This window comes from Podarcis filfolensis, assembly GCF_964270895.1.
Source record: "Podarcis filfolensis genome assembly, chromosome: 8".
NCBI classification, from domain to species: Eukaryota; Metazoa; Chordata; class Lepidosauria; order Squamata; family Lacertidae; genus Podarcis; species Podarcis filfolensis.
Window position 1 is genome coordinate 19,872,145 of NC_139611.1, and position 12,646 is coordinate 19,884,790.

At 48.5% G+C, this 12,646-nt stretch overlaps 1 protein-coding gene across 1 annotated transcript in view; it reads left to right on the plus strand.

Moving 5' to 3' along the window:
• The window catches only part of ATAD3A (ATPase family AAA domain containing 3A), a 42,997-nt gene that overhangs the window by 11,533 nt on the left and 18,818 nt on the right, over positions 1-12,646 (plus strand). The window contains exons 8-11 of the mRNA XM_083628721.1: positions 5,551-5,706; positions 8,159-8,215; positions 10,927-11,052; positions 11,698-11,822. Of these exons, the coding sequence (XP_083484847.1) occupies positions 5,551-5,706; positions 8,159-8,215; positions 10,927-11,052; positions 11,698-11,822 (464 nt within the window). The remainder of the gene's footprint in view (positions 1-5,550; positions 5,707-8,158; positions 8,216-10,926; positions 11,053-11,697; positions 11,823-12,646) is intronic.

A 12,646-nucleotide genomic window follows, 5' to 3' on the forward strand; every position in this document is an offset into this window, starting at 1 on the left:
CTCTACCAACTGAGCTGTGCCCTTTCCATTCACACTTCCTCCAACGAGTTCAGAACAACGTGCAGTCGTACCTTGGAAGTTGAATGGAATCCGTTCTGGAAGTCCGTCCGACTTCCAAAACGTTCAGAAACCAAAGCGTGGCTTCTGATTGGCTGCAGGAAGCTCCTGCAGCCAATCGGAAGCTGCGGAAGCCCCGTCGGACGTTCGGGTTGCAAAGAACATTCGCAAATCGGAACACTCACTTCCGGGTTTGCAGTGTTCAGGAGCCAAAACGTCTGAGTACCAAAGCGTTCGGGAGCCAAGGTATGACTGTACTTGGTTGTCTTCCCCAGCTTCCTCTCTTCTCAAGAACCCTGAAAGGTAGGCGAGGTGGACTCTGACTCCCAATAAGTCATTTGATGAGTTTCATGGCCGAGGGGGGAAAATTTGAGCTTGGGTTTCCATGGCTGCAGTCCAGCAATCTTAACCGTTATACCACACTGGTGGTCTCCAACAAACCTTCTTTACACTGGGGCAAAAAAAAGGTTTGTTAGAGCTTGTATTTTGCCTTGCAGATGGGACACTGAGCGAAGCATTCAGAGATATGACACTCTTAAACAGGCTTCCTCAACCTCGGCCCTCCAAATGTTTTGAGACTACAGTTCCCATCATCCCTGACCACTGGTCCTGCTAGCTAGGGATCATGGGAGTTGTAGGCCAAAAACATCTGGAGGGCCGAGTTTGAGGAAGCCTGCTCTTAAAGATGGGAGATCATTGGGGTGGAGAGACATGGTGCGATCTGATTTTTCTATCCCTCCCTGCATTGGGTTTTTGATACAAATCGTAATTGCATTTTAGGCACACTAGGTAGCGCCTTTGCTGTTTTAGTGGCGCAATCCACCTGAACGCAGTCACTACTCTTCCCCCCCCCTTTTTTTTTTTTTGCCACTGCCAGCCTGGTAGTGGAGCTCGAATCGTGCCTTTCGGCTTGCAACTGATCATCAGCTGCTGCTGCAGCAGCGGGAAAGCTGTTGAAGCAACGCTTTTCCCCTCTCTCCCCAACGCCAAAAATATAGCCCTTGTGTAACACTTCGGGCATTAAATGGAACAGGCATCTCTTGAGGCTGCTGGTGTTTCGGATCCCAGCTCCTCCTCGCCTCCAGCTCCTTCCCAGCCTGTTTTTGCCGAAAGCCGATGGGCAAGGGAGAGAAGGGGGCCTGCCGCAGTTGCCAGGCAACTGCCAGAGGATTTTCCGCAGCTGCTTCTTGGCCCAGGAGATGGTCCCTGGCTGTCGTCTGTTTCCAGGTGGAATGAGAAATCCCTTGTGGTGGGAAGACTCAAGCTTCCCAGAAAAGGCCAAGAATGGCCTCAGCAGTTTGCTGGGAAATGCACCGTGAATCTCTTGTGTCTCTCCACAAGGTTGCAAGGTTCTCAATACATGGCCCCTCTTGTTTACGTGACTTTGCCAAGCAGGAGTGGGGAGCCTTGGGCCCGGGGGACAGATGTGGCCCTCCAGGCCTCTCTGTCAGGCCCTGGTAACTCTCCCCCAAGCCACACCCCTCGCTGGCGCTATTTTCACAACCAGAGTGCTTATTAATCCTTGCGGGAATGCAGCCTGGTAACGCTGATAAGGCTTCTTGCACATTTGCAAAGCTAAGCAGGGTCTGGTAGGGTTTCACAGTGGATGGGAGACTGTGTGTTGAGATCCCTGCGTTGCTGGGGGTTGGACTTGATGACCCTTGGGGTCCCTTCAAAGTCTACAATTATGTGATTCTTTTTGTAAAATAAAATTTTTATTAAATTTCCAGAATTTCACAAAAACTTAATTACATCTTCGTTCATAGGTTGACTTCCCACCCACACCTCTGCAGTGTTTTTATTCAAACCCTTTTCTACTGTGTTGTATTTCAAGCTCTTTATAAAAAAACCAATTCCCTCTAATACAATTATTTCCCCTGCTCGTATCTCAAATCATGCCAGTGATTTCATTTGACTACAATATTTTTTCTAATAGTCCGCAAATCGCCTCCACTCTTCTCTAGAAAGTTCATCATTTTGATCAATTAATTTTGTTGTTAGCTTTGCCATGTCCGCTGCCTCCCACTTTTGCTTCTGGCCCCGCCCACCACTGCCGTGTAATTCCCTCCCCCAAAGGCTGCCCATCATTGCTTTGTTGCCTGTGATTTAGCAACTTGTTTCTAGCCACACCCCCTTCTCACATTTGCTTCATACCCTCCTTGAGAGTTTTTGCCTGGCTGGAATGTGTCATTGAACTCTGAGCATTTCTCTTGCTTGCCTGGATAGAGGATAGGGAGGCCTCTGTTGTTCTGCTGTACAAAGCTAAAACATAAGCTCATTGTTCTGCCCAGTTTTTGACTTGGGCCCTGCCTGCCAGTGGCATGTGGCGGAAGGTTGCCCAGAAAGGAATGGCTGTCACTACAGATCACAAGTAGGGAGAACAGAATGCTGGACTACATGTGTCATTCTCCTGATCCAGTAGATCTCTTCTTATTTTCTTAACGCAGTCCTCGAGCTCTGTAGCGTGCATGTCAACTTTATATACCGTCTTCCAATGCTTAATGTGCAAGTTGGAAGCACGTCGATACTGACAACAATAAAACAGCAGTTTGAAAATCCCCCAATTAATCCACAGTAACGTATAGATACAGGGGTCAGCAAACTTTTTCAGCAGGGGGCCGCTCCACTGTCCCTCAGACCTTGTGGGGGGCCAGACTATATTTTGGAGGGGGGGAAAGAACAAATTCCTATGCCCCACAAATAACCCAGAGATGCATTTTAAATAAAAGCACACATTCTACTCATGTGAAAACACCAGGCAGGCCCCACAAATAACCCAGAGATGCATTTTAAATAAAAGCACACATTCTACTCATGTAAAAACATGCTGATTCCCGGACCGTCCACGGGCCAGATTTAGAAGGTGATTCTTAGTTTAGAAGGTGATTCTTAGTTTGCCTGCCCATGGTATAGAACAACGCAACACGCTGTTCATAACTGGCAAGGACAGATCAGTGCCGAAAGCCGTCTGTTAATCACCTGGAACGTGTCCAGAGGAGGGCAACCAAAATGGTCAAAGGCCTGGAAACGATGCCTTATGAGGAACGGCTAAGGGAGCTGGGCATGTTTAGCCTGGAGAAGAGGAGCTTAAGGGGTGATATGATAGCCATGTTCAAATATATAAAAGGATGTCATATAGAGGAGGGAGAAAGGTTGTTTTCTGCTGCTCCAGAGAAGCGGACCCGGAGCAATGGATCCAAACTACAAGAAAGAAGATTCCACCTAAACATTAGGAAGAACTTCCTGACAGTAAGAGCTGTTCGACAGTGGAATTTGCTGCCAAGGAGTGTGGTGGAGTCTCCTTCTTTGGAGGTCTTTAAGCAGAGGCTTGACAACCATATGTCAGGAGTGCTCTGATGGTGTTTCCTGCTTGGCAGGGGGTTGGACTCGATGGTCCTTGTGGTCTCTTCCAACTCTATGATTCTATGACCTCTGCAACTTATTTCTTTGGAACTATGCAATGAAAAGTATTCCTAAGCAGGCAAGGGGGCACAAGTTTCAAGATAATTAAATAGCAGCTATCCATTTTCTGTTTCACCAAAATATGGCGGCCAGCTTCTTCCTCCTTAGTCTAAACATTGCCCTTGTGGAAACCAGCAGGAGGATGGGGACAGAACTAGAATGAGTTGGCTCAGCCCTGTCGTTGGCTCTGGTGCCATCTTACTCTTGGGCTCCCTGCTTTCTGCTTCTGAATATCGGGTGCGGGAAACTACAGGAGTAGAGAATCTTTTGCTTCAATCCTGCTTTCAGGCTTCCCAGGGGCCTCTGGCTGGCCACTGTGGGAACAGGACGCTGGACTAAATGGGCCATTGGCTTAATCCAGCTCTTCGTGTGTTCAGCCTGACCATTGGGGGGCAGATGGGATTTGGAGCCCATCAAACCACAGTGCCGTTTTGCGCAACTTTGCTGTACTGTTGCTTCCCCCCTCCCCTCTTTTCCGTACCTCCTCCTGATCCGGTGTGTATTTTCCTTTAACGAGTGCCGCCAGGCATCAGGAACCTTGGCAAGGGGAGAGAGTTTTATGTAGCGGCAGCCAGCCTGAGACTCTTTGATGGCATCGGAACTGCCCGTAGCAAAACAAGGGAGGTCAGACACCCCATCGAGCCCAGCCTTGCAACCCCTGTGACAGCCGTACCCTGGAGGCGGGTTGAGGAGAGAGGGGGCACGGGTTCATTTTGAGCGTGCCGTGGAAGAGAAATAGCCTCTGGTGGGCTCGAGGAAGGCAGCGGGAGACCGTGTTCCGCATCGTGCCTGCGACTCTGGTGAAGTTATTCTGCATAACTCAACAGGCACTGCGAACATCCTGCCAACTGGGACCCTCTGCCTGCAGCTGTAATTTGTTGATGCTTGTGTTAAAAGGGAAGAGAGGAGAGGGAGAGGAGCTCTTAGCGACATCAAAATGGCCCATTAATCAACCCTGGCCTCCCTTTGTTTTTATTATGATTCCTTCAGCTTGAGCAGAGAGGCAAAGAGCGTCTGCAGCGGAGGAGCCTGGCAGGTTTTTGTCCTCCTAAAGGACAGGAACTGAGATGGGGAGGGGGGGTTAAGGGGCCTTGCGGCATGCGTGTCTTGGAAGCAGAAAGGGGGGAGCAAGAGCTGTGATGAGTCATCCGCGCAAGAGACCCTGAAGCCTATCATTTTTGTGTGTGCGCACACACACACACACCAGCAATTTAGGATTGGCTGGCTAAGATTGGAAGTCTGAGGATCCTGGCGTTTTGTCTTTGTCTCAGGTTTCTAGTCCTCACTGTTGCGGTGCAAAAACATAAAACCTAAGAGGTTTCTTCAGGGCAAGACTTCCACCATTTCAAACAGAACCACCTAAGGAGAGCTTTTTCAAACAGCCCAATAGTTTCTTGTCGCATTGCAGGGAGAAAGGTGGGATGGAATTATTATTATTATTATTATTATTATTATTATTATTATTATTATTATTATTTATTAATACTATATCATTTATTGGACTTATTAGTCACATTTTAAACAAAATATAAACTCCGAGCCACTTGAAACATAGAATAGGTGTTATCTATTGGGTGGTATCAAACTTCTGCCCAGCATAGATCCATTGAAGTTCATGGACCTAAGTGAATTATGCCTATTAATTCCAGTGAGTCAACTTTGGGGGGGGGGGGTGCAAGGCAAACTCCAGAATTCCCCACCCCACCCCCAAAGGAAGGCTCTCATTTAGTTTGTTTGAAATTCAGATTTGTACTCTCACTGTATACAAGTTGTATAAGTGACAATAAAGTATTTCAATTTCAATTTTCAATTTGTCTATATCTGCCCATGCCGCCCCCCAAAAAGTCTGATTTAAAACTTTTTTTTTTAAAAAAGCGAACCATCAGGCAGGTTTGGGGGTTTGTTTGCTTTTTTGTAAATTAACCTTGAACAAAACCAGCAAATTTTATTTCCTTTCCTTCCTTCCTCCCTTCCTTCCTTCCTTCCTTTTTTTCTTTCTTTCCTTCCTTCCTTTCTTCCTTCCTTCGATAGGTGGCCGGCCTGACCCTCCTGGCTGTTGGCATTTACAGCGCCAAGAATGCAACTGCGGTCGCTGGCCGGTACATTGAGGCCCGCCTGGGCAAGCCGTCGTTGGTGAGGGAAACCTCTCGTTTCACCATCCTGGAAGCTCTCAAGCATCCCATTAAGGTAATCCCTTCTAACGTACCGCACGGCTCCTCTCGGGGGGTGGAATAACCAGGTGGAAGGTACATTCAGCAACATCATAGTCAAACGCATTTGTACTTAACTTATTTGTGGCATTTGTATTCCACCTTTTTTCCCTAAAGAGTTTGTAGAGTTCGTGGCCACGCCCTGCCACTATAGTTAGAGGCAGGAATGCGCCTGAATACCACTTGCTGGAGCCCTCAGGAGGGGAGAATGGTCTTGTCCGTGTGGTCCTGCTTGCAGGTTTCCCCCCACAAAGTTGGTTGCCCAAGATGCTAGACTACTGGCTTGATCCAGCAGGACAGTTATGTTCTCAATTTTCAAGCCCAGGGAGATTCTGAATTTATAAACAGAAGGGATTTTACGGGCTGAAACTAATGCACCTGTTATTTAGTTCTATATATGCATGGAGACTTCACTCCAGATTTGTGTAGGGTTTACTCCTTAGCCTTTTCTTCTTGGCTCCCTCAAGACAGCAGGTACATACCGTATTTTTTGCTCCATAAGACACACTTTTTCCCTCCTAAAAGGTAAGGTGAAATGTCTGTGCATCTTATGGAGCAAATGTGTGGTCGATCACTGGCTCCCTTTCTGGCCCTGCCCCCTTGCCCAGGCCTCCATTGCTGAATGTTCTGCAGACGGAGGCTGTTTGTTTCCCCAGCAACATGTGACTGGCTGATTAGATTATCTGTGTGGAAACTGTAGAAACGGCTCCCTTTCCTTTCCTAAAGAAGCTGCAGAACTATGAGTTGAACCCCATAAAAACAGGATTTTTTCCCTTTGCAAAGTAAGCTCAAGAACTTTGAGCTAATCCTCAAAAAACCAGGGCTTTTCCCCTTTGCAAAAGAAGCTGCACAACTGTGAGCTGATCCCCCCAAAAATGGGGCTTTCCCCCTTTCCTCCTCTAAAAATAGGTGCGTCTTATGGTCAGGTGCGTCTTATAGAGCGAAAAATACGGTGCCCCCTTCTGGCAACTCCCGCAGCCAAGCTGGTGCAAAATATATTGCTCTGTTCCCCTTTGGTCCACATCAACAAGGCCAAGAATGGGGTCTTGTCGTTTGGGCAGCCCAGGACCTCCATACACAGCACTCCAGGTTTGCGCCCCAGAGAGGTCATTTCGGTGCTGCTAATGTTGCAAAAACAACATGGGAGGCAGCAGCTACAAGTTACCGGTCACTACAGCCGCAGCAGGTGCTGTGATCCTCAAGCGGCTTGATTTCACCCCCGGAGACTCAACAGAATCATAGAACTGTAGAATTGGAAGGGATCCTTAGGGTCATCTAGTCCAGGCATAGGCGAACTCCGTCCCTCCAGATGTTTGGGACTACAATTCCCATCATCCCTGACCACTGGTCCTGTTAGCTAGGGATGGTGGGAATTGTAGTCCCTAACATCTGGACATTGTAGTCCCCTAACATCCTTCATGGATCACTGCCTTGCCGTGGCGAAGGGGCTTGAATAACTCAGAGAAGCTATGAGCTATGCCGTGCAGGACCACCCAAGATGGACAGGTCATAGTGGAGAGTTTTGACCAAACATGATCCACCTGGAGCAGGAACCGGCAAGCCACTCCAGTATCCCTGCCAAGAAAACTGCATGGACAATGAAGACAGGAGTGCCTGGTGTGCTCTGGTCCATGGGGTCACGAAGAGTCGGACACGACTAAACGACTAAACAACAACAAACATCTGGAGAGCAGGAGTTTGCCTATGCCTGATCTAGTCCAAACCCCTGCCGTGCAGGAATAGGCAGCTGTCCTATTTGGGGATCGAACCTGCAACCTTGGCATTATCAGCATTCTCTCTGGAGACAGACAGATGCCAAAAACAAGATATATGGAGATTAGTCCCGCCCTGCCACAAATACCTTTCGGTATTCATATCGCCTATAGATATGTTGACAATATAAACTGAAGGGGGAGGAGCTTAAGATATTGTTTATGTGATTGCCACCTAGTGGCCAAACGGTGAAGTGTTATAAACTGAAGGGGGAGGAGCTTAAGATACCGTTTACGAGATTGCCACCTAGTGGCCAAAAGGTGAAGTGTTTCTGGGGGGGGTTGGAACTGAGCATGCTGCATAACAGAAACTTAAGAAATTAAAAACGGGTATTGGTGTTGCCTGCATGTGTTACAAAATTCATGGGGTGAATAAGCTATATTCTACCGCCATTGACGGAGGCAGTGTGATTCCGAAGACTAGTTGCTGGTGCAAACGGCCAACCAGATGCCCCGTTTGGAAGCCTGCAAGCAGCAGCAAATCATAGCTCATGGCCACTGGCAGCCTTCCATCCCATGAATTTGCCTAATTCTCTTTCAAAGCCATCTCGGTTTGGGGCAGTGTGTCCCCACCGGTGGGAAGTAGGCTTCTCTCGTGCCCTTTGTCCATCGCCCACCACAACAGGTAACCCGACTGCCTTCACTCTTCTTTCCTAGCTTGGCAAGCGACTCACCAGCAAGGCCCAGGATGCCCTCGAAGGAGTCATTCTCAGTGTGAGTAAAAAATAATAATAATTAAATTTTAAAAGACTATTTGTATAAAGAAGGGACGGCTAACCTGTCGCCCTCCAGGCATTCCTGGACTACAACTCCCATCAGCCTCAGCTAACATGTCCAATGGCCAGGGATGGATTAGGTGGGCCAGCAGGGATGCTTTTGTGTTACATTTTTTGGTCCCTGCCCAGAGCGGTGTGATGGGGAAGAGGTGCCAAATTCCAACAGTACCTCGGTTTTGGCCGAATTCGAGCCACATCTGCCAAGGGGCCATTGGGAGTGCGCACTAAAGGCTTTAATTTTCCTGTGCCTGCCGTCAGGTAATTCGCCAGATGGTGTGAATTGCCCCCAATGGCCACTGGATGAAGGTTTCCCCACCCCAGTAAGTTCTCAGCCAGGACGAGATTTGGAACCTCGGCTTTCCGCTTCAACTGCGCCAACTTCTGAAAGAGGAGCTGGTCTTCTCCTTCTGCTCCCCTTGAAGATTGCAAAAGCAGCTTCCTCGGGGTCAAAAAAGCGTTTCCCAGCTTTGTTCATTTGCCAAGACTGTTGGAGAGAAACGTCGCTCAAGAGGGGTCGAGTGAGTCTTTACTCCGAGCCAAGAATCCACATGTGGGGAACCTTTGCTCACCTCCGCACAGCAGCCAGCAGAAAAAATCCCTGAGCCAGCACTTGCAAGCTTTCCCCCCCCTCTTATGCCAGCACCTTAATGGGCTAATAATTTCTGCCTGGGCGCCGCTTGTCGTGGATAATTGTGGGAATAACGCCACAGTCCGACGACTCTCTTTTCCTAGCAAAAAAGCATGCTAGTCAAAGTTGAGGCTGCCCTTTGCTCTCACTAAACGTAAAAGTAAAGGGACCCCTGACCATTAGGTCCAGTCATGACCGACTCTGGGGTTGCGGTGCTCATCTTGCTTTATTGGCCGAGGGAGCCGGCGTACAGCATGACTAAGCCACTTCTAGCGAACCAGAGCAGCGCTCGGAAACGCCATTTACCTTCCCGCCGGAGCGGTACCTATTTATCTGCTTGCACTTTGACGTGCTTTCGAACTGCTAGGTTGGCAGGAGCAGGGATCAAGCAACGGGAGCTCACCCCGTTGTGGGGATTCGAACAGCTGACTTTCTGATCAGCAAGTCCTAGGCTCTGTGGTTTAACCCACAGCGCCACCCGCGTCCCCTTGCTCTCACTAATGGCACCTTATTCAGGAATTTTGCCATTCCTTCAAAAAGAGCTGGGTGTCTTCGCTTAAAAGCAAGGGTGGGGCACTGGGTCGGGCTGACAGACGGTTATCTCCCCCACTGCTCGTGGGCCACTTTTGGCAGAAGGCCATCAGGTGTCTGACCGGATTGTATGGATCACTTTGCTATAGGGCTTCTCAGCTGATTGTTGAGTCTCGCAGAGCACTTTGCAAGAGGTTCCACATTCCACAGGATCCGACCACAATCAGCTGACTGCACAGGGGCTTGGCGAGACCATCCAGTCATCTGTCTTGTCAGAATTTGCACAGGGTTTGTGCCTACAACCCCCATTCTAGCTGACCTGGTGTCAAGTGTAGCGGGGCGGGCAGCCCGCGGTTTGGTCAAAACGACCTTGCAGGCCAAATGCGGACTGATTGAGCCTGCCATCTGGAGGTTCCCCACCGCTGGCTAAAAGAGCCTTGGGCATTTCTTTTGCCAAAAATCTCCAAGAATGATTTGTGGGAGCATCACACACAGGAACCGCTCCCGCCACACATCAGCATACACCTGGGCTGCTCAAACCACCCACAAGCAAGCCTGCACATTCACAGGAGCGAGTAATGTAAACGAGGCCATAGGCAAGAGCATGCCATCTGTTCCCAGCATGCACCGGGAGCTGCTCATCCCACACACTAGCAAGCAACGAAATGAAAGCGCGTTCATTTTTTATTTTGTAAAAATTGTGTGCCCCTCGATTGTAAAGAAACCTGCAAGGTTGTTTACGGAAAGAACAAAAGGATGCAATTGCTGGGGGAAACAACTATTTTAAACTTTTTTAAAAAGTTAAAATTATAACTGATTTTAACTTTTTTTAAAAATGTTTTAAATAGTTGTTTTCCCCAGATCAAAACACGTGTCAGCTCGCCTAACGTTTTTGAGCAGTACAGTGGTGACACCTGCCTGGTGTCAGTAGGCAGGGAGTTCTAAAGCAAAGATGCTCTCTAAAAGAATGATTTCTTACAAATGCAATGTCATTCAGCCGCTATAACAGTGCCAGATCCACAGATCAAAATGGTCGAGTGGGCAGATACGGGGGAAAGTGTTCTCGCAGGTCCCAAGTTGCTGAGGGCTTTACCTATTCATGGTAACAGCTTGGTAGCAAAGAGTATTCTGTTTGGGTCTCTGAGCACAGCTATTCCATGCCGACCAGGTCTCACTCCTGCCGGCAATCTTGCTGCAACATTCTGCACAAGCTGCAGCTTGCGAGTCAAGCACAAGGGAAGCCCCACGCTGCTTCTGGCATGCATCACAAGAACACACGCATGAGCAAGCACCAAAGATGGTTTCCTCCATGCCCTGATTGTGGGCGTCCCAGAGGCATCGTGACGGAAACAGGATACTGGGCTAACTGGAAATTTGGTCTGAGTCCGAGGGCTCATGCATGGGTAGAGTCCCTGGCCCACCCGCTGTTTATTCCATGTCTTGTTAGTTCAAACTTGCCCTTTTTACATTTTTTTTTTTTTTTTTTGCAGCCAAAGCTGGAGGAGCGAGTGAGAGACATTGCCATTGCGACACGGAACACGCGGAACAACAAAAGCTTGTACAGGAACATCCTCATGTACGGCCCCCCTGGGACGGGGAAGACTCTCTTTGCCAAGGTAGCCCCAGTGGCATCATCACGATGTGATCACTGGCAGCAGCTCAGTTGACAGCCTCTGGGGTCACCACTCCTGAAGGCAGGGGAGAGCTCTTCGCATCAGGGCACACTTATAAATCCTGCTCTGGTCAGCATCAGACCAGAGGGTTGGGGCCCTCTGGTTGGCTTAAAGTTGAGGGTCTGGGGCTTCAGGCTAGCCCTAGTCACTGAGCCTTTGATAGGACCACCTGAGTATGTTTCTGTGACCTTTATTCATGAGGGCTAGGATGCTTTTTAATTTTTTTGTAAATGATACTTTTGGAATTTGGGGTTTTGCAATAGATTGTACAGAGCTGTGTAAACACCATAGGGCAAATGTTTATTATTATTATTATTATTATTATTATTATTATTATTATTATTTAATTAATTAATTAAATTCATATACCACCCTATACCTGCAGGTCTCAGGGCGGTTTGCAAGATGAGATCACAATATAAAAACACAGAATACATAATCAAAAAACAAAAACAGTCCAATAACTTGCGTCCCTTTATGTAAATACCACAGGGCAAATGTTGATGGTTATTTGATTTCTCCCTTCCCCCCCCCTTTCTTTCTTTCTCGCTCCCTCCCCCCCCCCCTCTGTCTTTTTCTCTGCTCCAGAAATTAGCCATGCATTCTGGCATGGATTACGCCATCATGACTGGTGGTGACGTCGCCCCCATGGGGCGGGAAGGAGTTACTGCCATGCACAAGGTCTTTGACTGGGCAAATACAAGCCGGAGAGGGTAAGCTTGGATCCGTTTCCCATGACTTTCTAGGATTGAGAGTTCCATGTTGCTTTTATATACATGCACAAAAAGATTTTGCTTTCCTCTAGAATTTCAGTGCACAATCTGTTGCAGTTTTCAGTTGCTTCATTTAATCGTGGTGTGGTCTGGGTGGCTTCCAACAGAATATTAAAAACACAATAAAACATCAAACATTAAAAACTTCCCTAAACAGGGCTGCCTTTAGATGTCTTCTAAAAGTTTGGTAGTTATTTTTCTCTTTGACATCTGGTGGGAGGGTGTTCCACAGGGCGGGCACCACCACCGAGAAGGCCCTCTGCCTGGTTCCCTGTAACTTGGCTTCTCGCAGCGAGGGAACCGCCAGAAGGCCCTCAGCACTGGACCTCAGCGTCCAGGCAAAACGATGGGGGTGGAGACGCTCCTTCAGGTATGCTGGGCCGAGGCCGTTTAGGGCTTTAAAGGTCAGCACCAACACTTTGAATTGTGCCCGGAAACGTACTGGGAGCCACTGTAGGTCTTTCAAGACCAGTGTTATGTGGTCTCAGCGGCCGCCCCCAGTCACCAGTCTAGCTGCCGCATTCTGGATTAGTTGTAGTTTCCGGGTCACCTTCAAAGGTAGCCCCATGTAGAGCCCATTGGAGTAGTCCAAGGTGTCGCTAATAAGAGTAGAAGAGGGTGGACCAGTGGGTGGATGAAGCAACTCTTATTCTTGGGTCCAACAAAGGGCATTATTTTGAATCTAGCAAATGCTGTTTTGGAAGGGTGGGGAACCAGATTCAGCCCTCCAGGCCTCTGGCCTGCAGAGCTCTCCCCAAGCCACC